General features: G+C 52.7%; 7 protein-coding genes across 7 annotated transcripts; 3 read left to right on the plus strand and 4 right to left on the minus strand.

The window, feature by feature from the left end:
• Positions 1–300: 300 nt before the first annotated feature.
• On the plus strand, positions 301–1,458 carry UHO2_05288 (related to CTL1 - RNA 5`-triphosphatase with manganese- or cobalt-dependent NTPase activities; the record flags this gene model as incomplete). The annotated part of the gene is made up of 5 exons (XM_041560104.1): positions 301–423; positions 499–612; positions 697–970; positions 1,093–1,199; positions 1,276–1,458. The coding sequence occupies 5 exons, from the start codon at positions 301–303 to the stop codon at positions 1,456–1,458; spliced, it is 801 nt and encodes a 266-aa protein (XP_041416038.1).
• A 283-nt stretch (positions 1,459–1,741) lies between these two features.
• UHO2_05289 (uncharacterized protein) lies at positions 1,742–3,517 on the minus strand (the record flags this gene model as incomplete). Its single annotated transcript, XM_041560105.1, has 1 exon — positions 1,742–3,517. The coding sequence occupies one exon, from the start codon at positions 3,515–3,517 to the stop codon at positions 1,742–1,744; it is 1,776 nt and encodes a 591-aa protein (XP_041416039.1).
• Positions 3,518–4,907: 1,390 nt separating this feature from the next.
• On the plus strand, positions 4,908–9,134 carry UHO2_05290 (uncharacterized protein; the record flags this gene model as incomplete). Its single annotated transcript, XM_041560106.1, has 2 exons — positions 4,908–5,907; positions 5,959–9,134. 2 exons carry the CDS (start codon positions 4,908–4,910, stop codon positions 9,132–9,134), a joined length of 4,176 nt encoding a protein of 1,391 aa, XP_041416040.1.
• Positions 9,135–9,633: 499 nt separating this feature from the next.
• On the minus strand, positions 9,634–10,294 carry UHO2_05291 (uncharacterized protein; the record flags this gene model as incomplete). The annotated part of the gene is made up of 2 exons (XM_041560107.1): positions 9,634–9,902; positions 9,973–10,294. 2 exons carry the CDS (start codon positions 10,292–10,294, stop codon positions 9,634–9,636), a joined length of 591 nt encoding a protein of 196 aa, XP_041416041.1.
• Positions 10,295–11,308: 1,014 nt separating this feature from the next.
• UHO2_05292 (related to YBT1 - Vacuolar, full-size ABC protein transporting bile acids) lies at positions 11,309–17,042 on the plus strand (the record flags this gene model as incomplete). The annotated part of the gene is made up of 3 exons (XM_041560108.1): positions 11,309–16,524; positions 16,634–16,843; positions 16,931–17,042. The coding sequence occupies 3 exons, from the start codon at positions 11,309–11,311 to the stop codon at positions 17,040–17,042; spliced, it is 5,538 nt and encodes a 1,845-aa protein (XP_041416042.1).
• A 213-nt stretch (positions 17,043–17,255) lies between these two features.
• Positions 17,256–18,482, minus strand: UHO2_05293 (related to RRP4 - 3`-5` exoribonuclease; the record flags this gene model as incomplete). Its single annotated transcript, XM_041560109.1, has 1 exon — positions 17,256–18,482. One exon carries the CDS (start codon positions 18,480–18,482, stop codon positions 17,256–17,258), a length of 1,227 nt encoding a protein of 408 aa, XP_041416043.1.
• Positions 18,483–18,947: 465 nt separating this feature from the next.
• On the minus strand, positions 18,948–22,583 carry UHO2_05294 (uncharacterized protein; the record flags this gene model as incomplete). Its single annotated transcript, XM_041560110.1, has 1 exon — positions 18,948–22,583. The coding sequence occupies one exon, from the start codon at positions 22,581–22,583 to the stop codon at positions 18,948–18,950; it is 3,636 nt and encodes a 1,211-aa protein (XP_041416044.1).
• Positions 22,584–23,517: the final 934 nt, after the last annotated feature.

The raw sequence follows: 23,517 nt of genomic DNA on the forward strand, positions 1-23,517 counted from the left end.
CCAAGTTGGCGGACGTGTTAGGGCGTAAGTACGCGGTCATGTGATTTTACTTACATCGACTGAGCAGGTTGCGACACGTGTGGCGACTGCTCAGTTGCGCACGCCATGTCACGTGCAGCAAGAGCGCAACGCAGACTTCGGATGTCGGAGAAGAGCTTGGACCCTGTTGGAGCTCTCTTGGAAGCTCAAGTTGAGCACGATCATTGTCGCAGTTCACACACACACCTCAACCTCGCCAGCTGCATCAACGAGACTCTTTCTTCAACCCATTCCAGCGAATACGTCGATATTGGGATCACAATGTCGTCTCCACAGCAGCATGCGCCTGAGCGCTCTATCTTTGGCGTCGATCCGCTGGATGACTTTGCTACCATGGTTGGAGACTGGATCTATGCGAACAGTCGAGGAAGGCAGAATGTAGAGGTGAGCAAGTCGACGAGTGTCGGTGCACACCTGAGAGGCTGCTCAACTGACCACTCTATGATATCTTAGATTGAGGGCAAGATTGGACAGATCATCGATCAAGAAACGGGCGAAAGGATACAGCTTCCTGTGCGAAACGAGACCATCGTGGATCTGAATCGCACTCGGTTCGACAGCCGAATGACGATAGTATGTGTAGCACCAACTTTGAAGACCAGCGCCTGGCTTTGCCTCCTCTAGACACTGACAGTTGTTTCCCAATCTGGTTCACAGTCACAACATGCTCAGTACAACCGCATCTTGAACTCTCTCGTTTCCAGGTCCGCCGAAAGCTCGTACACTGGCGCCAAGATTAGCTATCAGCGAAGAAAGGAGATAGACTACTTCCATCCTGCTCCTAATGGCAAGGTGCGGGTGACACGCGATGCCGAGACGCTCGCGATCAAGCCGGGCGGGATTGTTCAGAAGCAAAGGATAGCCGACCTCAACATCCACTGTCCGAATCGCTTGTTCGATTACCGCATCAGCATCAGCGTCGAGAACCCAGGCAAGTCTCTCTTTTTGAATTCAGCGTAGACGTGCTGTCTTGACGGTAGAGCTCGCATCTTGCTGTCTGACCGGAATGCTAACCGTTCTCCCGTCGTCCGACGCATCTCACGACGCCAACAGCGCAAGAACCGGCATCCGACCATGTGTCATTACGTGAAAAGAATCGCCTCTCGTATACTCATCAGAATTTCATCGTTGATCTAACTCAAGTGACCGTGCCAGAAAAGGTAAGCCCAGCCCCGCTGAACGTGGATTCGATCCTTTACCATCTTGCTGACGTTTGCGGATTTTCTGCAATCGCAGCCGCAAGAGCCGATTCATGAGCTCGAGATCGAGATTCGAGACATCGCGCAACTGATGCAGGCTGCAGAGCGAGCCAAGGCCGATGGGCCAAGCAACGGTTCAGGAGCTGGCGGTCAAGGCTGGACGCCTTTCGATGACCAAGTGCTCATTTTTCTCAACAACATCCGAATGCTGATCAGGTAGGTTGTCTGGTAGGTCGTCTGCTTTGTTTCGAACGCTGCTGACACCTTCTGTCCCTTGATGCGTCTCGCAGGAATGGCTAGCCGCCCGATGAGAGATGGTGAAGCAATGTACGACAGGATCAGCTCTGGAGCTTTGCGCAAGCGATTTGTGGGCTATGGAGATGCAAGCCAGAATTGAATTCTAGCTTGTAGACATGTACTAGTACAAAGGTTCAAGGGTATAGACCTAGACGTCGGATGGCTGCAATTCGTTGATTCGAGGATGCTGATGCTGACAAATGGGCTTACAGACGTGATTGTCGATGCAAAGTCGAGTCTGAGCCAAGCGGATCGCGGTGCTGCCTTTTGTTGCTGCGCCGAGCCTCAATCTGCTTGCGGCTGCCGAGAGTTTGAGGGTTGCGGAAAAGGTTGTCTGGGTCGAGTTGCATCTTGAGATCCTCGAGACGGGAGATGGATGAGCCATAGTAGAGCTGCTTCCATTCGTCTTGTTGGAGCTCAGCATCGACGTAGCACGAGTATCCACCTCTGCCAATGCCTGCTGTTTGGATAGCGCGGTTCAGCAGTGCATCGAGCTCGCGAGCATAGACGTGGCCGGAATGGGCAAGCTCCATGTTGGCGGTAGTTCCGACTGCGATCTGGATGAGCCAGAGACCATCGCGATGTGGGAAGCTGCTAAGTTGCTTGGCTTTGGGCTGCGCATGGGCCGGCGTACCACCACCAAAGAGCTCAAAGTAGATGTTCCACGCCCAGAAGGCGTGTTTGCCGTCGACAAGCTCGACGTCATAACCAGCAGTGAGGCTGGTGTCCCAAATGTATTGGAAGAGCGGCCGCAACGAGTTCTGGTCAAAGCCCTTGTTTGGTTGGAGAGTGAGCGAAGACTTTGTAACAAAGTTGTTGTGCTGCTTGTGGATGGCTTCAGTGTCGAGCTTGTGTTCTCCCTTGCCAAAGTCGTCCCAGTCCTCGATGAGTTGGAGGTAGGTGCGAAGAGTGACGTTCTGAAGGTCTGGCTGCGGTGCAGAATGCGACTGAAGTTGCTTCTTAAGCTTTGCTTGGAAGCGGTTCCAGTCGTCAGAAGAGCCGAGCCAGATGCCTTTGACTTGGATGGACATGGGACGATTCTGAGCAGGCTGAGGATCATGGCGGGAAGGCTGGCGGAGCTGGATGTGGAAGCCGAGATCATTGGGAAGGTCTGGCTCGAGGGAAAAGGCCTGGACGGCGATCATTACTGCGAGAGCCTTGTCTATGCTGTCGAGGGAAGGGGTCCAACGGTACTCGAAGGAGACAACGGGTGGAGTAGCGTCGTGGCTCTGAAAGAGGAAGCGAGTGACGATTCCAAAGAAAGAGCCGCTACCTCTGATGGCCCACAGCAGGTCTGGATGCTGTTGTTCGGATACAGTGACCATGGATGCATTAGCAAGGACGAGGTCAGCTTCGAGGATGCTGTCGGTGGTGAGGCCCCACTTTCTGGACATGGGACCAAAGCCGCCACAAAGACTGAGACCACCGACACCGACTGCTGCACAAGTGCCGGTGGACATGGCGCGGTGAGCATCTCCTTGGTGCCAGAGACCCTTTACCACGTCGCCGAGACGAGTACCAGGACCAACTTGGACGGTGCCGTTTTGAGGATGAGATGTGACAGTGTTGAGTCGAGTGAGGTCAAGGACGATGGAGCCGTCCATACCACCACTGCCGAAACCTGCGAAAGAGTGACCACCACTTCGTGCAGCAATCGGAGCGTTCGAGTGTTCCGAGGCGCACAGCACGGCTTTCTGGACGTGTGCAGAGTTGTCAGGATATGCGATGAGTGTCGGATTGTAGTGGAAGATGACGTTGTCGGAAGCAGACGCTTGAAAGTAGAGATCAGCAGCGCTGATATCGGCAGCAACCACCTCGATGCCTGCTCGTATGAGACAGTTCTGCAAAGGTGTCCTTCCAAAGACTCTAGGCTGCAGGATCGTTTCATTGGCGTTTCGAATGTCTGTGGCTGCGACGAGTTGAAGCAATAACGTTGCTATCAAGGCGAAAGGCCACATCGTACTGCTTGGTAGCGATAACATGTCGACCACTCAGGCCGATCGCAGCACCAAGACTGACCGAGGTGGCGATGACGGCCAACGCAACGCACGCAAAAAGGTGCTTGACGAGCAGTATTTAACCTCTTGGTCCTTCTCGCCAATCTGATCTCGCAGAGAGAGATTGCAGCAAAGACTATCGGAAAGGGGGGTCGATCTCTGTCGATTCCTCGGCGTGACTAGGGTTCTGGTGGGTCGATCTTGTAAGAAGCTGGTCGAAGGAGCTGCCGATAGGAGAGAAGTAAGAGCATAACCGCGGGAACATGGAGAAGCGGCGCCGAGTTGCGTGCGTGTTTCACTTTTCCAAGTCCCGTCTGAACTCAATCGCACGAAAACAAGAACAAAAACTAAGTGGATTGAGTTGAAGTCATTCGTCAGCGTCTTGGCGTCATTCGTCAGAGGTTGGGGTTGAGGTGTCTTTTTGTTGATGATGGTAGGAGAGAGAGAGAGAGCGAGAGAGCTAGGAGTCTATATATACAAAAGAAGAGCGACGGACTGCGGAGCATAACAAAGCATTTGCCTTGAGTAGGTTGTGACACCTGTGGTTCGTGCTAAGATGTTCAGGCCTTTTACTCGGCCGTAAGCACTGCCTTCACTGTCTCCACGCTTTGTGCGGCTTTATCTACTTCAACTACTAAGTGGATTGCAGGCAAAGTACTGTGTTTTACCCGATCTCTGGACAGATCGGTTCCGCCAGATCTCCGATTTTGGTTTATGTCAGCACTCATCATCATATTGGAGCGCTTCCTTCAGCAGGCCACACTCTTCCTCATGTCAATATAGTATAGTGTTTTGCCCTTTAGCTCGAAGACCGTACTTAGACTGATATCTCCCGATAAGCTTCGTCGCTAAGATCTTCTATTCCAGTCTCTTTTTGCGCCCTCTTCACCCTCTCCCTCTCTCCCACTCTCGCAGTAGTGAGGTTTCGGTAGCAACGTCCACGCCGCACTCGGCCTCGGCAAGGACCTCAAAGACCAGCTGAGTTTTAAACAAGGTTAAGCCAAGTCGACGTGATTGCAGCTAATCGCTGTGAGTCGGAACGGCTCGAAAGAGAGGCGAATGTCAGTCGCAACATCTCTCAGTTGAAGTAGATAAAGCCGCACAAAGCGTGGAGACAGTGAAGGTAGTGCTTACGGCCGAGTAAAAGGCCTGAACATCTTAGCACGGACCACATGTGTCACAACCTACTCAAGGCAAATGCTTTGTTATGCTCCGCAGTCCGCCGCTCTTCTTTTGTATATATAGACTCCTAGCTCTCTCGCTCTCTCTCTCTCCTACCATCATCAACAAAGACACCTCAACCCCAACCACTGACGAATGACTCCAAGACGCTGACGAATGACTTCAACTGATTAAGAGTCTGACACTCAACGCAATGCCGCCATCGACAAGAGCTGGACAGACGGGAAGGGGCGATGATGATCAAACGACCACAAGCAATGGACAGGAGGAAGGATGGCTCACGCAGGTAGTCAGGATCCTCCAGCTGGCGAACCCGGCACTATCGGCAGAGGAAGCAATAGTACGGGCCATGGGTCTGGTCAACATTAGCAACCAAGCTCCACGCGGGGAGACCGAAAAGATCCCCAAGGACGTATCGAGCTCCATTGCTCACATCAAGAAGCTCAGCGATAGCAATTGGCACACCTGGGAACCCACCTTTATCGACTGCCTCCAGAGAGTGCATAACGCGAAGGAAATCCTGTATGGTACCGTTGTACCCGGGAGCAAGGAATACGATGAAGACCTAGACAAGGCACTCGTGGGCCTCATCCACGCCTGCTGCGATAACAGCCCGGATAGCCGCATCGACACCTACACCGTCAGAGGGGTGGATGAAGAAGTTCAACTTGGTAGCACACTCTACGCCAAACTCAAGAAGGCACTAACACTAAACGACGCTGTAAAGCGAGCAGGACTGCAGGATCGTATCCACACAGTGCGCTTGTACAATCGAGACGTCGTCAGACTAGGCAAGGAACTTGATTCGATCTGGAACGATGCGGCACGCCTCGGAAAGCGTTTCGACGAGGACCTCAAGAAATCAACTCTCTATCGCTGCACGGCTCAAGATTGGTTCTACGCCAACACCGTCGATGCACTGAAAACGGCCAAACCAGACTGCAAGTATGACGAAGCCTACCATGCACTGGCCAAGAAACAGCAGGATGGTGAGATCACTGGTCGTATTAGAGGAGCAGCAAGGGTCGCCACAAACGCGGAACAGGGGAGTGCCAACCAGGCGGAGCAAGGACCCAGGGGAAGGCGCGATCCTCGCAATCCCTTGGCCCCTCCAAAGTGCTATGCTTGCGGAGGACCAAATCACATTGCTCGAAATTGCACAAACGCACGAGGCACAAGCGAACCTGTCGCTCGTACGACACAGGAGGTGAACCACTAGGAACTTGGGTGCACCTTTCTAGCAGTCGACAGGGGCGAGCGATCAGCATGCGACACCTGGATCATCGATTCAGGTGCAACCCATCATATGGTAAATGATGAGAGAATGCTGCTCACCTCGACGAACAAGGTCGGCCAAATCAGTACGGCAGGGGACGAAAAGCTTCAGGTGAAGGCTATAGGAGATGCCTCCCTTCGGGTTGGTGAGGCCACCATCCAACTATTGGATGTGCTTTATGTACCGAAACTGAATGCTAACTTATTGTCCGTACAAGGCTTGATCGAGAATGGTGCACGAGTAATCTTCGATGAGTTTGGAACTACCATAAAGCAGAACGATGGTACCCAAGTACAATTCAAAAGGGACAGAAGACAGGGCCACTTCAAAGTGCGAGGACAAGCACTGGCTTTGGAACTGGAGGAAACACGAGATGGCGTCCCAGAGGACAACCAGAACACAGGAAAACTAGATAATGCCCCAGAGGGCAATAAGGACACGAAGCATCAAGACAGCTACCTATGGCATGAGAGGTTCGGACACCCAGGACGAGACAAAACGAGACAAATCCGGGCCCATTACCTAGGTACCGATGAGGAAATGGAACATGAGTCGAAGCACTGCAATGCGTGCAGTCAAGGAAAACAGACTCGAGCACGGATGAGCCAATCAGAGTCGGAAAGAATGGAGGCACCATTAGAGCTGGTACACGTAGACCTGATGACAGATTTCAAAGGACATGCCAACTACCACTATGCACTAGTTGCTGTGGACGACTTCTCCTCTCTGATCTACGTGGAACCACTCTGCACAAAGAGTGCTGCACTCACGGCGCTGAGAAGGTGGATAGCCAGGATGGAACGGGCAACGGACAGGAAACTCAAAACACTCCGCAGCGACAATGGAGGAGAATGGTGCAGTATAGCAGCCGAAGACTGGCAAACTCAAGAGGGTTTTAAGTGGCAAAAGAGCGTCCCGGGGATCAGCGTCCAAAATGGACGGGCAGAGAGAGCAATCAGATCGGTCCAAGAAAAGATGCGCTCGATGCTGATTGGTCGAGCTTGCCCTAGAGAGTTGTGGCCGTACGCAATCACAGCAGCAGCACACGTGATGAACCTTACCCCGTCAGCCACCAAAACCATTCCCCACGAGGCCTTCTATGGAACCACTGCGCACAAGCTGGCCCAGCAACTGCGAGTCTTCGGATGCTTGGCATGGGTTCATGTTCAACAGAAGGACCAGCAAGGCAAGCACGGAGCTAGAGCAAAGCCAGCCATCATGATTGGGTATGACGACGAACACAAAGCATGGAAGTTTTGCAACCCGGACCAGCCTGCGTCAATTCAATGGAGCAACTCAGCAACGTTCCATGAGGACAAAGGATGGAGTGATCGCCAACAAGAGGCAGTCAGGCCTGTGGTGACCGCGGAGGTCGAGGAGGAGAGTGTCACGCCAGTCATAGTGGAGGAGGAGACCAAATCAGAGGCTGCAGTGGAGGATCTCCTAACAGCCGAAGACAGCACAGTAGGCGCCGCCAACACAGCAATACTGAACCTGGACCCAACACTTAGGGAAGCAATTGATGGTGAGGATGCCCAGCTCTGGAAGGAGGCAATACGAAAGGAGCTAGAAGGACTCGAGGCAATGGGGACTTGGGAGGTGGTGCACCAACCGCCAGGAGTACCACTTGTGGACTCTAAGGTTGTGCTTCGGCTGAAGCTTGATGCTGATGGTGTACCTGTTAAGCACAAGGCACGACTGGTTGCAAGGGGCTTCACACAGAGAGAGGGGATCGACTACCAAGAAACCTTCTCTCCAGTAGCACCCCTCGGAGCGATCAGAGCCATCTTAGCACTAGCAGTGCAGAACAACTGGGAGGTACATGCTCTGGACATCACTATGGCTTACTTGAACTCCACGTTAAAGGAAGCAATCTACATGAAGCCGCCAGAAGGATCAGGAGTAGCACCCGGCAAGGTGTACAAGGTAGTCAAGGGCCTATATGGCCTAAAGCAGTCTGGGCGAGAATGGAATCAGGAGTTCGACAGGTCTTTGCGACGCATGGGATTCTTCCAGGTAGAGTGCGCTCCCTGCATCTACACCAAGGGACAGGGTGAAGATATGGCCATTGTGGTCATCTACGTCGATGATACATTAGTCATAGCACCACGGCTGGAAACGGTCCTAGAGGTTAAGAAGCAGATTGGTCAGAGATGGAAGATGGAAGATAGTGGTGAGGTCTCTCACTTCTTGGGCATCAAAATCAGTCGAGACCGTGCGATGCGCACCATGACGATTGGTCAGTCAGGGTACATCGACCAAGTGCTGGCAAAGCACCTGGACAAACGTACGAAGCCAACCATGGTTCCAATGCAGAGCATACCGGAGGGAACCCTTGTCGCAAGCGCAGCACAACAGAAGGAGTATCCGGTGATTGTTGGCAAGCTGCTCTGGGTTGCCAACAGCACCCGGCCCGACCTTAGTCTCACCGTGGGTGTTCTCGCTAGGCACATGCGTGAACCATCGCAGGAGCATTATCAGGCAGCACAAAGGGTCTTACGCTACCTCGAAAGCACAAGGCAGGTTGGATTGGTTTATAGGGCAAGTGAGTCGCAAGAGCCACTGGTTGCACACAGCGATGCAAACTGGGCAAGCGATGCCACCATACAGAGAAGAAGCACATCGGGGTCAGTGGCGTTAGTGTACGGGAACCCAGTAGCCTGGAAGTCAGCGACACAAAAATGCGTGTCGTTGTCTGCTGTCGAGGCAGAGTTCATTGCAGCCACGGAAGCAACACGTGAGGTGCTCTTCCTCAAGCAGCTGCTACGCTCAATTGGCATTGCCACAGGCACACCGACGGTCTACTCGGACAACACTGGTTGCATACAGGTTAGTAAGGACCCAGCACAGCACTGGAAGCTTAAGCACATCGACACCAAGTATCACTTCGTCCGTAACAACGTACAAGAGGGAAGGGTGCAGATCAAGTACGTAGACACCACAAGAAACTTGGCAGATGTACTCACGAAACCCATTGGGAGGCAGGCAATGCAGCAAGCAAGATCTGGGCTACACCTGCAAATACCGGCAGCAGTGTACGGAACGGGGTCCCCGAGCTATGCAACAGTGTTGAAGAACGGAGGTCACACCTTGAAGCAACAGCATAATGAACAGGGTACATATGCTGTTGAGGGGGGGAGTTGAAGTAGATAAAGCCGCACAAAGCGTGGAGACAGTGAAGGTAGTGCTTACGGCCGAGTAAAAGGCCTGAACATCTTAGCACGGACCACATGTGTCACAACTTACTCAAGGCAAATGCTTTGTTATGCTCCGCAGTCCGCCGCTCTTCTTTTGTATATATAGACTCCTAGCTCTCTCGCTCTCTCTCTCTCCTACCATCATCAACAAAGACACCTCAACCCCAACCACTGACGAATGACTCCAAGACGCTGACGAATGACTTCAACTCTCTCTCTTTTTTTTTCTCCTGCACACACGGTGGCATCATACACTTGCCAATTGCAGACCGTTCATCATCGCCACACGTAATAAAACTGCTTCCTACCATCCAAGTCCGTGTCGCAAGCGGCAAGCGACAAGCGATCAACGCTATTCGCTCTAACAACAACAACAACAACAACAACAAGATTGATCGAGGAGAATTGACATATTCGCTTGGAAAGAGGCACATCGGAATCAAGCTTTACTGGGCCAACTCATCTTTCTTGACGTGAATGTGGATCCACTTGGAGCAGAATCTCTTGCTTGTCTTTTCATACTTCTTAGTATCGATATCCTTGTCATCGTCATACTCGTCCGAGACCCAGATCCTCCAGAAAGGGTCTTTACCTTCATAGAGAGTGATGTCCTTGCATCCGGTCGAAGGATCGTAGTTCTCGTAGAGGAGGCGAACTCCACCGTGTTTGGGATAGTGGATCAAGAAGAAATCAGTAGGTGTATCCAGTGTGAAATCTGCAGGCGTATTGAAGACAAAAGGTCAGCATCTGCTCTTAATTTTACAGCTGAAGGTGAAACAACTTACCCGTCATGTGATTGTTCTTGATCACGAGCCTTCCCATTTGGTGGAATGGATCATCGTGGGGGCAAACATCCGCGGTTGTAAGGTCACCAGCCCAGTGAACGAAGCAAGGATGCTTGGGATGACTTTTGCCTTCGCAGAGTTTCTTGTAATCTTTCTCAGCAGGAGTAAGCTTTTCAAAGCACCACTCATATTCCTTTCCGGGAAAAGAGAGATGGCGACGGACATGTCTAGGGGTGTGCTCGCCCACAACAGAGTGAAGCATCAGAGCCAAAGCTACCAGAAGGAGGCCAAAGTTGGCAGCGGAAGTAGAAGCTCGAGTCATCTTGCTCGAAGGTTGTCTGAATCTTGAAGGAAGCGAGGGAGAACTTTTGAAATAAGGTTTGGGAGATCTGTATTTGAGGGCCCCTTCAGCTCTTGTTCGCAAACATCAATGCCTGTCTGCGGGGTACACGAACCACACGTAGGGACAGAGACCGAAACATAAGAAATGTGAGGTTGCCTAACTGGTGGAAGAGTCGCTTGCGAGCACCCAGCCGTGGCCGTAAGGGCCACAGGCGGTCGACTGTCGCGTAATAGCGGGGGGAGCGTGCGTGAGACCTAACTCCATGAGAGAACAGAGCAGCTTGAAGAGCGCTGCACGGAGCCAGCGCGAGAGTGGGATGTTGGTGAGAAGCGAGGAGAGGTGAAATGAGACGAGTGAGTGGTAAACTCGCTCACTTGCACCTCTTTAACCCTCGGATCTCGCGATCAAGTCAGGTGGGTTGCCATGTGTGGCTGTGAAACAGTCGCCACACATTGCATCAATTTGATACAGTAGAGATTCCGCCGACTGGTGTTTCAGATGAAAGTGTGGGAGGCTCGTGCTTGTCGGTGACTGCAAAAACATCTCACTGTATCGGCCGATTTCGAGGGCCTCGGCTTGATGAGCTCATGCTTATTAATTCCACTAACGCGTCACGTGGATTGTTGTACGCGTTGTTCGGAATTCGGGTTGGTTGTTGACAATGTCGTCGCTTCCGAACCACCACCATCACCACCTCTCCGACGTACTCGCTTACGAGCTGTTCGTTGGTCGTAGGTAAGTAACGTATCTCTCTACCTCTATCTGCCCATATTATACATCATACTTTGCAGGTTTTGACAGCTGATCTCCAAAAGTTGCAAGTCGCAAAGGTCTCTTCTCAACGGCCACCAATCTCATCAATGGCGTCGTAGACTAAGCTCTCTGTGTCAGTAACTACGGACCAAGGGTCGGCCTTGACAGGCTTCCACCTCGCCTCCCGCTCTTGCAATGGCAGCGCTCACTCTGTCATCCTGGTCCTCTACACCCAGCAACATGGCCGACACTCGACTGGTCAGCTTTCTCTGCGCCAGTCCTTCGTTGTCCATACTACAGGGGACCAACAGCCATGTTGCTCTAAGGGTCAATGCCGTTGGCTTGGCCACTAGATTCGTGACGTTGGCTGACATCTCACCTCTTCTGCTCATTGTCGCCTTTGCCATCATCACGCTGATACGACGCAGGGCTCGCAAGTACGCATCCCAGACGCAGCATTCCCGACCATCCTTCCTCCACTATTTCGCACCATTCGTTACTCAGGACGACGTCCGCCAATACAGGCTCGAGCTATTACGGCATGCCCAACAGCCCATCAATCATCGAGACGGCCACAGCGACGGTATCGCCGAAATAGATGTCGACTTGCAACACCACAGCACCCAAGGATATTCAAGACAACGTCGACGCATTCGCCGACTCCTCTTCGTCTCATTCTTTCAGGCCGCCGCATCAACCGTGGCCGCTGGATGGAACATCGTAACCGCCCAGCAACCTGCATGGCTCTCATCTCTTTCTCGTGTCAGCGCCTGGATCTTCATCTTCTTTCGTCTCCTACTACAACCTCCGCAGACTCCATCATTCGACCTCGCATCGCTTCTCTTTGCTCTCAATCTATTAGCACTCGTCGACCTCTCCTATTACCTTCCATTGGTTCATACACGCCTAAACGCAGCTCACTTTGACGCACTCACCCTCATCAGCGTCTTACTCGGCTTGCTCAACCTAGCTATCTGCATCTATGCAGCCTCGATCTGCCTTTGCATGCCCGTCACTTCCGGTGGTTACGAGGCCGTCGTCGATCTCGACCAACATATTCGACACAGGACAGCTGCTGCCCATCACACGCCATCTCAAGATTACGATATGGCTTCCACCTATCGTCTTTGTCCAACCTCCCCCGAAGACTATTGCAGCCTCTACGAGAATCTCTCGTATTCCTGGATGGCTCCCATTCAGAAGCTTGCCCTTCAGCGTTCCCTCAATCCAACCGATGTTTGGCGCCTTCGCTCCATCAATGATACCCGTCTTCTCTTTCGCAAATTCAAAGCACTCGAACCGAAGCCTGCCTCACGAGACACCAACAAGCCGCGTCTCCTCTCGCGCATCCTCCGCGCTAACGCAAACGACATCCTTCTGGATGCCTGTTTCAAACTCATCAGCGTCAGCTTTGCTTACCTTGGCACATACATTCTCAAGAGCATTCTTGATGAAATTCAGATCGCTGCCACACATCCCGATCCTAGGCACAGTCCTCCTCCATCAGATGACAAGGAGTGGTCACCAAGCCAAAAAGCATTCGTCTATGCATTCATCGGCCTTTGTTTGACGGTCGTACGCTTCCTCGCCGAGCTTCAAAACTACCACCACGCACGTCAAGTTGGTCTTCGCCTCAGATCTACCTTGGTCGTCTCTCTCTTCGAAAAGGCTCTCAAGAGACGCGACCTCAGTGGTCAGACCAAAGCACCGGCATTGAGTACCACTGCAGCGCTAGTCACTTTGTCTACCGAGCAAGACTCTACAGGTCATGAGACACCACTATCCATCGCCACATCCTCCTCTCCGACTCTCGCTGGTTCTGATGATGCAAACGATCGATGCGGCAGCAGCAATCATCTCGTGAATCACTCTCAGCATCTGCGTCCGCCTTCAAGTGCAAGCGCCGACGGCCCTCCGTCCAGCACAGCCAAGTCGAATCTGCGTCCAAAACGGTCCTGGACCGATTCACTCCGATCCGACACCCTCAAGAAGATCTCTTTCGACTCGCTCAGGTCTCGCATCAAAGACCAGGCGACTTCACGTCGCAGGAAGTGCGCCCAGAATCTCAAGCAGCAAGAGGAAGAACAAGGTGCCGATGTAGGGAAGATTGTTAACATGATGGCATCCGATGTCAACATCATTCTGCGTATGGGCTGCGATCTCCATCAGCTGTACGGTGCTCCACTCGAAGTCACCATCGCCGCCATCTTCCTGTATAAACTTATGGGCTGGAGTGCCCTTGTCGGCTTCGGCATCCTTGTAGCGGCCATCCCTGTCAACTATGTATGGGGCGAGATCGCAGTCAAGAAGCAACGCGAGTACAGCTCGGCCCGAGACGGACGCATGAGCCTCATGACCGAGCTCATCGATGCTATGCGCTTCGTCAAAATTCAAGGGGTTGAGCCGCAATGGGAACAACGTGTCACCTTCGCTCGTCGCAACGAGATCCGAAAGCTCATCTGGTCTCGTGTCATGACCTTCCTCTTCGAGCTGCTGTGGACCGTCATCCCAGTGTTAGTCACCCTCGTCAGCTTCTTTTTCTACGTCAAGGTAGCCAAAGAGGAACTCACAGTCTCGACTGCTTTCACTGCCATCGCACTCTTCACCATGATACGATCACCGCTCAATGCCATTCCTGGCTTCCTTATGGGCGGTCTGATCGCGATGATCAGCGTTCAGCGACTCGAGTCCTTCCTCAACGAACAAGAAGTTGACGAAGCTGTCAGCCAGCTGTCAAAACAGCGTCCGGCTGAAATTCGAAACGTATACAAAGACGAGGATGACTCCGCTACTGGACAGATGCAGCAAAACGGAGGTGCTGCTGACGCCGATGAGCTCTCCCTCAAGGGTTGCGATTTCTCCTGGCATGGCAAAGAAACCACTATGCAGCCTGCATCGGAAGCTCAATCTCAACCTGGGCTCCATGTCGAGCAGAGCAACTTTCACCTCGACGACATCAACGTCACGTTTCCACCCAAACAGCTGACCTTGATCACTGGACCGACCGGCTCGGGTAAGAGCAGTCTGCTTGCGGCAATCCTTGGGGAGATGCTGCAGTCCGAACGCGGAGTAGTGGTACGCAACAAGTTCGATCAGCAGGGCAACAGTCGATTCAGCTTTGCCAGTCAGCTGCCGTGGCTTGAGTCTGGCAAATCGGTGCGAGACAACATACTCTTTGGCACTCCTTTTGACAAGGAAAGGTACGATATGTGCATCTACGCATGTGCTCTACAGGATGACCTTGACTCCATGGATGACGGTGACCTGACCAGGATTGGGTCACACACCGTGTCCGGAGGACAGAAGGCACGCATCTCGTTAGCACGTGCTTTATATGCACGGTCGGACACTGTGCTTCTCGACGACGTTCTTTCGGCTGTCGACGCACGCGTGCAGAATCACATCGTCGAGCATGCACTGCTAGGGCCGATCGCAAAGGGGCGAAGGGTCATCATTGTAACCCATCACGTCCATCTTCTCATCGACAGCGCTGCACTCGTGGTCGGTATGCGTCATGGCAAGATCAGCCATCAGAGCTCCCCATCCGATCTGCAATCCCAGGGCGTGATCCCCAGTTGGCATGGTCGAGAAAGAGAACCTCCTAGTGGTCGAAAGGAAGAGAAGGGCGCCTCCAATGAAGAAGGCGGTGCTCTTGCTTTGGGCTCAGCATCGAACGCAGACACGTCGTCAGGCCTCAGACCAGATGCCATACCCAGCACATCCAACGACGCCACCACCGAAGCAACTGCATCCAAACGGCCTGTAGAACTTGCCTCGGGAGCTCGAACACCGCGCCTGCTGCATCAGGAAGAGAAGCGCCGAGAAGGAGCTGTGAGCTGGATCTTCTATCGAATCTACTTGCAGGCTTCTTCGCTCCGCCTTTGGGCTCTGTTGGTTCTGCTCTTGCTGCTATTGCGCCTCTCAGAGTCGTTTGGCCAGTATTGGCTCAAAGTTTGGGGTGAGGCCTACAATAGTTACGATTTTGAATCAGTCACCGTGCTGTTAGCGTCACTACCTTCGAAGCTTCCATTCGACCTTCCTCCCGCAGATGGACATGCCGGTTTCTACTTGACCGTCTACGGCCTCAGCGGCTTTGCTGTGATCCTCTTCAACAGCTTTCGAGCGGTCTGCTTCTACATCGCTTCGATCCGCGCTTCTCAGAATCTGTTCACAACGCTCCTGGCCAACGTGATCCGCGCGCCGCTCCGATGGTTCGATATTACACCTGCTGGCCGGATCATGAACAGGTTTGGCACTGACATGGATTGCATCGACAACATTCTGCCACAATCGATCATGAATCTCGGAAACAACGCCTTTTCAATGGCCGCCTACTTCTTGATCTGTGTCGTGATCGTGCCTGCGTTCCTGCTGCCAACGGCATTGCTTGTCGTGCTAGGTCCTTGGCTCGTACGCGGCTTCCTTGCTTGCACACGCGACATGCAGAGAATCGAAGCAACGTCGACCTCTCCGATCTACGGACATTTCCAACAGGCACTATCTGGCATCGTTACCATTCGTGCATTCGGAGCGGAGCCCAGGCTGCTCGAGTCGATGCTCGACGCCGTGGATCTGTACCAGTCTCTATGGTGGGCTGTCTGTACCATGGAGGTGTGGCTTAGCTTTCGATCGCAGATACTGGGAGGTGTGTCAGTTTTTGTTGTCACCCTGCTTGCTCTTTCTGGAGCCGTTTCACCAGGGTCAGCCGGTCTGGCACTTTCTTCAGCGCAGTTGCTGTGTCAGCTCGCTTACTACCTGGTGAACGACTTGAAAAACCTAGCCAACAGCTTCAATTCGCTCGAGCGTGTTTCCGAGTATCAACAGATGCCGCGGGAAGAGAACGACGATATAGTAGCTCGCTACTCTGAAATAGGAGCTCCAGCAGGCTGGCCTTCAGCCACTGGCCGCATCGTCTTTGACAAGGTCAGATTAAGGTACGCCGAAGATCTGCCGGACGTGTTGAAGGGTGTCAGCTTCGATGTCAAGCCCGGCGAAAAGGTCGGTATCATAGGCCGAACAGGGAGTGGAAAGAGCAGTCTTGCTTCCAGCCTTTTCCGTGCTGTCGAGCTGAGCGGCGGTAAGATCATGATCGACGACATCGACATCAAGACGATTCCACTTCAGCAGCTTCGAAGCCGTCTCAGCATCGTCATGCAAGACCCGGTACTCTTCTCCGGCACAGTGCGTGACAATTTGGATCCATTCAACGAGCACGATGACGCCGAAGTGCTTGATGCACTCAGCAAGGTCGGACTGGCTGCGCCACTGAGCATCTGCTGCGATGACAATGTTCAGGAGGATGGACTCATTGATCTCTCGGACCCGAAGGCGGATCCTGGTAACGAGACAAACAAGAATTGTCGGCCCAATATGCGGCTCCGCCTTGACACACCTGTCTCTTCAGCGGGTGCCAACTTCTCTGCTGGTCAAGCTCAGCTTCTTTCTTTGGCTCGATCGTAAGTATGGCAACATGGATCGCCTTTCGACCTGCTGTTTGCAACCTTGCTTATGCACTGACTTGCTGACGATATCATGCCTGCCTGCATGTCTATGTGGCAACTACAGATTACTTCGTTCGACGCGAATTCTCATTCTTGACGAGGCCACGTCGTCCACTGATATGGACACGGACGCCATGGTTCAGCGTGTCATTCGCACAGCACTGAAAGATTCGATTGTCATCTGCATTGCTCATCGTCTCAAGAGTGTCATCGATTACGACCGAGTCATCGTCATGCAAGACGGCAAATTGGTCGAATGCGGCAGTCCCAAAGAGTAAGTCGTCAACTTTCATGCTTTTTTTACTATCTGATCAGCATATTGACCCCCTTGCCTTGCACTCTTGATGTTGTCATCATACAGATTATTGTCGAAACCCGACTCAGATCAAGGTGCCTACTTCAAGAATCTTTGCAAACATTCAGCAGAGTACAAGGAGCTCTCTGCCTCTGCAGGCCTTACAGCCTCGACGTAGAATCCAAGTACGCCCACCATTGCGTTGACACTTTAAGATCACTTAAAACACATTCGCATTCAGAACCGAATTGACACAATACAACACCCTTCTTGACCTAGATCATGCATCACGTCATTGTAATATTACATCTGCAAGAGCTTTACATGCTTCTGAACCAATTCCACCCCAAGTCGTCTTGTGTCAACAGACCTCGAGTCGAATGATTATAGTTCAACCGGCCAAGTTGGACCCAGAACGAAGTTGGACCATCATGAGGCGAGTCAAGTTTGGGTCTCTGTGCCAGTGCTGCTGTTGTTGCTGCTGGAGAATGTGTCCTACGTAGGCAGTCGAAATGGAAACGAGAGAGTGAATTGTGACGTCCGAGATCGGATGGTGGTAAGCGTCAAGGATGTGGATGCACTTGGCTACTCGTTGAATTTGGTGTCGCAGTTCAACGGACAGATCAGGATCGTTCTGATCGGAGTAAGTTGCGTCGATGTCCATGCCGACACCTTCTCCCGCAAGTCCCCTCTGTTGTTCGGCGGTAGTTGCTGGACCACCGGAGGAGTTGGATGGTTGGTTGTAAGGCAAGTGCTTTGCAATCCAGATGTAGCCATTGAGTCCGATAATCAGGTCCACATCGAGCGAGAGGTCGTCGTCCTTGAGATGAACAAAATGCGACTTGAGACGCTGGATCAAATTGGGCGAAGCAGTGACTAGAAGTCCATTCTTGAGCTTGCCATATCGCAAGGAACGTGTATGCAACGCTGACGAGTTGTCTTGGAACATCATTTGTACTTCAGCTACAAGCAAGTCGTTTTCCTGGAAGAAGTTGCGCATTTGCAGCTCGTCGCTCTCCACTTTCCTTCGCTGGATACCACCTGGTAGATTGATCGAAGAAAGTTGCAAGGCAGAGTCGGTCTTGGCGTTGATGTCAACCTTCCAGCGCTTTGGGCCAACTTCGGTAATTCGACCAATGACAAGGTCTCCCACCTCAGCCGCATATCTGGATCTGGCTGGCCGGACTGATATTAACTTGTTGACACGTTCGACCGTACCACACATCGAAGAAAGGATTTCGTCCGAGTTGGACGACAAGAATGTTCCGTGTCCCTTCATGAAGACGTGAGAAGATGCGATGCTAGTGCCTGCAACAGCAATCCTGATGTCGTCTTGATCTGCATCGCTGGGCTCCATGCCATCGTCATCAAGGTCCATGTCATCCTTTGTGAATGTCGGTTCATATCGTGAAAGCCGAGAGGAGCAAGATGCCGGATGTATTTCGCCAGAGTAGTGAACGAGTCTCGAAGGTGTGTTGGAGCCTTTCAGTCTTGGTTGTGACTTGGCAGTGTTCTTGGATGTCGAAGGTCGAGAACTGCTGGCAAGAATGACGAATGGTGGGAGTGTGTCGGCGCTGGACGAAGCCGTCGCCGCACATTGGCCGAGCGTCGTTGCCATATCTATGTATGTTCGGCGCGGTACGTTGGTGATTGTAGCAGAACGAAAATGGAGGGGGGAAGGGAAAGAGAAGGGCAAGGGAAAGAGAAGGGCAAGGGGAAGGATGATCCTTAGGACCAAAGGAAACTCACCAATCTTGCTTGGCTGAGGTGTGCAGCGTAAAATTTCCCTGAGCGAAAGCCTCCACTCTTCTGGATCTTGATTTTCCTCAAGCTTCTAGCCCGATTCTCGATTGCGATCCACGATCCACTCTTCAGTCACGCTTCTTCTCTTCAACGATCTGACCCGCACAGTACTCCAACCACTCGGCTCATATGACAGGCAGGATCGGAAAATCTGAGGCTAAGATGAGTATCATGCACATCACTGCTCTGATACGAAGAATCTAGATGATAATCGACCCTCAAAAGCAAGTATACATGTTCAGTAGAGGTGTGCAAGGCTTGTCAATGACTAGGCGATGCTTCATCGGCGCAACCTCTTGGCTGACACTGCACGATCATCCTCACGATCCAGGCGGCTCGCGCTTCTTTCATCCATCCCAGCACCGTGCTTCACTGGACTGACAGAGTGCGATGCACTGCGGGAAGAGGCGCCACCGACAAGACGTGGAGCGCTGCTTGAGCGCGTCACTTTTGTTGCCAGTCGGAGGAAATTCTGGGCTTGTGCCAGATCGCCGTTCGAGGTCTTGAGAAACTCGTAAGCTACTCCTGCATCGACACCATATTCGTCGCGCATCGCACCGAGCCATGTCCGGGCGTCTTTGACGCGACCCCGAAAGAGGAGCAGCAGCTGGCGCGTGGTGAGCATGTGCAAATCGAAATCGGCACGGAGATGCTCGACGTCCGCTCGGAACTTTATGCGAGCGGCTTCTCTGTCCAGCTTCTCGGCGTGAGCTAATCGCTTCAAAGACTCGGGCGAGCGGTTCGGATGGTCGTGTGCTGGCGTTGAATTTTTAGTTGGCGAGGAGAATGCTCTGGATGCCTTGGCGTCACTTTGCAGAAGCTGCGGTGCCAAAGTTGGAGCGCGTTCAGCCCTGAGCAGGGGTCGTCGGTCAATACGACTGGCTCGGGATCGTGAAGTCTCCGCGACCGCTACAGGCCCAACATCCTGGAACAGATCTGGCGAAGCGGAGGATGGGGTTGTCGAAACTCTACGTGCCCAGTCTCGAGTCCTTTGGATGCGATCTTCGCCTCTTCCTTCCTGGCGGGCGCTGTCAGTATGGGCGCGATTGCGAGAAGGAGTCGCAAGATGGCTCAGCACACGTCTCGAGGTGATGGGCGAGTGCGATGTTCGGGAGGCGGACGTTTGCTGTCGGCCGGCCGGCAAGTTGGGCAACGATGGACGGGAGCGAGCTTTGCGAATACGTTGCTCTTCGTCGCTATCCATGGTGAAGTCGTAGAATGGCGCATCGCGATGCTGTTCAAGCACAGGTGTGCCTGCATCCACGCCTCTCTTCGGCGATGCAACCACAGGACGGGTTGGAGTGGAAGCTGTCGGCAGCACCAATGTTGAAGGCATCTCTGCGTAAGGGACAACTGTTGCTTCCTCCTGCTTCTCCTGCTTCTCCTGCTTCTCCTGCTTCTCCTGCTTCTCCTGCTTCTCCTGCTTCTCCTGCTTCTCCTGCTTCTCCTGCTCCTGCTCCTCGTGCTCCTCGTGCTCCTCGTGCTCATCGTCCATGCTATCTGCTGCATCCGACTCAAGACGAGCAGCAGGTTGCTCTTGGGCAGCTTGAACTTGCGCTGAGGAAGAGCTGAGATCTTGATCGCCCTGGTCGAGCAGCCCGTCCGGCTCGTCTGCAGCAGTATCGATCTCGGCCTCGATCTGCATCATGTCTTGCTGTTCCTCTTCTTCCATTAGAGGCGGTGAAGGCGATTGGGGCCATTGTTGCAATGCTTGACGCTGTGGTTTTGTTCTCTTTGGACGCTGTCGGTCTTGTGCGGGTTGAGTTGGTATCATGACCACAATACCGTCAGCAGGAAGGCTCATATCGTCAAAGACACCTGTCATATCCGATCTTGTTAGAGCCGAAGCATTTATCTTGCGGTCGGCGCTTTCTGACTCTCTGTCTGGAACTGCCGCGTGGTCTAGGCTGCTGTATTGCCTGTGTTGGCCGTCACGGGTGGGTGCAGCCTGTATTTGGGCCTCTGGCGACATGCTTTCATCCGCCTCGTCAAAGTGCTCTTCCTCTTCACCTTTTTGGTTTTCGTCACTTGCACCGTTCATCTCAGCGATAATGTGATGGATTATTTGTTTATAAGTGACGTGATTCTTGAGATAATGACTCCGCCACGAAGCAAGAGTGTGGGTGGGATTGTCTTGGGCAAAACGCTCCCAGAAAGAATCTTCTGGTTTGGCAAAAAGAGCGTCTTGGGTAAAGACATCCGGCACGCGACCTTGGCTGCGGACATGATCGGCAAGCCTTAAGATGAGCTCATCTTTCTCCTCCTGGGTGAACCTGTTCCGGCCTTCTTTGACGTAGGAGGCATCGTTACGGCGCATCCTGAGTTCAGCTCTACGGGTGCCCTGCCATTCGGAATCTTCGGATCCGTCTGCAACATTGCGCCCAGCCTGCGGAGCAACAGGGATGGGACCAGTGGTGAGCATATCCTTGTCACTGTCAGCATCGAGCTGGTCGAGTTCTGAGTCGTCCGACGAGTGACTCGAACGACGTGCTCGACGCTGGACTTGTGAGGGTTTCGCTTGTGAGGGTTTCGCTTGTGAGGGTTTCGCTTGTGAGGGTTTCGCTTGTGAGGGTTTCGCTTGTGAGGGTTTCGCTTGTGAGGGTTTCGCTTGTGAGGATTTGAGCCGTTCTGCTCGTTCAATCTGTTCGAGGATCGTTGGTGAGAACTCGTCTGGATCAGACTCCTCCTGTATGGACGGCGAGGCGGGCATGTCGATCCTCTGCTTGGAAGGAGGCGGCTCTACAGAATTGCAACAAGAGTCGGGTTGCTCAGAGGAAGCATAGGGTATGGGTATGCTAATCGCTTTGGTGGGATTCTTCTCAACATCTTGGATGGCGGCACCTGGATTTGGCTGTCGCAGCTGAATGTCCTCGTCATCCTCGTCGAGGGAAGTTGCTCGCTCGCCTTGTGATGGGGCAGATGAGGTGTGAGGCCAGCCGTCAGATGGGGCAGACTGCTCGGCTGGACCGGGTGAAGCAGTGTATTGAGAGCGGAGAATGCGAGCGTGTAGCTCGGAGGGCTCGTCTTGGAGTGCCGCACGTCGAGCGAGCCAGACGCGCTGCTTGAGGTTCCAGCCTTTTTCATAGTTGTTTTGCAGATAGGTCTGAAAGCTGGAGTGGGTATGGGAGGGAATGAGTTTGGCGAGCTCTTTGGCGGCGGTGTTGATGCTGCAGGAACGGTCGGACTTGTGGATGAAGTAGGCGATGACAGCTTCACGGTCGGCCTCTGTGAACGGGTTGCGGCCTGCAAAGGAGTGAGAAGCTAGGGGCGTGTCCTTGGTTGCCGTTACTGCAGGTGCAGTCTGGGGACGGGAGCCATCGTACTTGTACTTTGGATGGTTAAAGTTGATTCTCTCGCCTCGGGTAACGCTGTCGTAAATATAGTCTGGTGTGACGACGGGGATGGGCTGTGCAATCTGATTTGCTTCTTTGAGAGCCTTCTTAGCAGCACCCACCAATTTTGGATCAATGACAATTAAGTCAGCCTTGCCAAGATATCTGGCCATTGCCCCACCGTGTGAACGAACGGCGATTTGTATCTTTCGCTCCAAGATGGAATTGAGCTCAGGCGGAACGTGGATCTGAAGCGGTATCTTTGGTGAGAGGCTTTTGAGGAAGATCAACGGTTTGGAGGGTGTGGATGCTGGACAAGTGGCCTGCTTTGGGGTGGATGGATCATGACTCGTGTCAGAGACGGTATCGGGCTTGTCGACACCGACCTTCTTATTCGCAAGCGGCGCATCAGAATCTGAAGGACCGCTTTGGCCGTCATGATCGCTCAGAAGCTCGATGCGAGGATGTTGCGGTGATGTAGCTTGTTGATCGAGTCGAGAAGTTGAGGCCTGGGCCGCAGCGGTGCTCGTCGGGTTGTGTGATGCTTGCCTGTCGACTGTATCATTGCTGCCGTTGGCGTCCATGTTGCCAAGTGTGACAAGTGACATGGAGTTACTGTGGGTCGACAGCGAGCGAGCAAGGAGGTGGCAGAGAGGTGCTAGATGCCAATCGCAGTGGCCGAGGAGGTTGTCGGAGAAGCTTGCATTCGAGGCTGCCTGCTGCCCAATAGGTGAGTCGAAGCGTGAGAAGGATAGCAAAGTGGGCCGGTAATGATGCTGCGTCCAAGTCTGACGGTGATCAAGTTGCGATCGATAGGGCGGTGTGGATGGAGGGAGGGCGCCTCGGATAGTGAGAAAGGGGGGGTGAGGGGGGGGGAGGGTATATATATATAGCTCGTTTGGATGGCACGGCTTTGCCGACAAGCAAAGGTATGTGGCTGCGAGTTGCGGATCAGCTGAGCAAAGTCGGAAGATCCGATGTAAGGCAAAGTGGGAAAAGAAAAAGGAAAAAGGAAAAAGAAAAAGGAAATAGAAAAAAGAAAAAGGAAATAGAAAAAAGAAAAAGGAAATAGAAAAAAGAAAAAGGAAATAGAAAAAAGAAAAAGGAAATAGAAAAAAGAAAAAAGAAAAAGAAAAAGATGGTCAGAGCGCAGCGAACCCAACTGTGCCAAGCTTGAAGCCTCCACCTCTCTCTCTCTCTCTCTCTCTTTCTCTCTTCTGTCGGATGCCGATGTCGAAATTTGAATCGCGTCCTTGAGCTTCCCAACCCAAACGCCCGTCGCGTTCAGAGGCTCTTTGTGCGTGCTTGCTTGCCAGTGGCGCTTGGCTTCGAAAGGTCACGTGACACCAACAAAATAAAAAAGACACGGAACGCGACCTTCAGCCAGCGTGAACCGCGAGTCTCGCTTGCGAATAAATCCGTTTGGCCACCAATGTTCAGAAAAATAAAATCGATCTCATTGTATCTTGTTGGGTGTTCAGCAAAGCCACAAACACATCCCAAAGTCGAAAAGAGCTT

The sequence above is a fragment of the Ustilago hordei genome, assembly GCF_900519145.1.
Source record: "Ustilago hordei strain Uho2 genome assembly, contig: UHO2_contig_13, whole genome shotgun sequence".
Taxonomy (NCBI): Eukaryota; Fungi; Basidiomycota; class Ustilaginomycetes; order Ustilaginales; family Ustilaginaceae; genus Ustilago; species Ustilago hordei.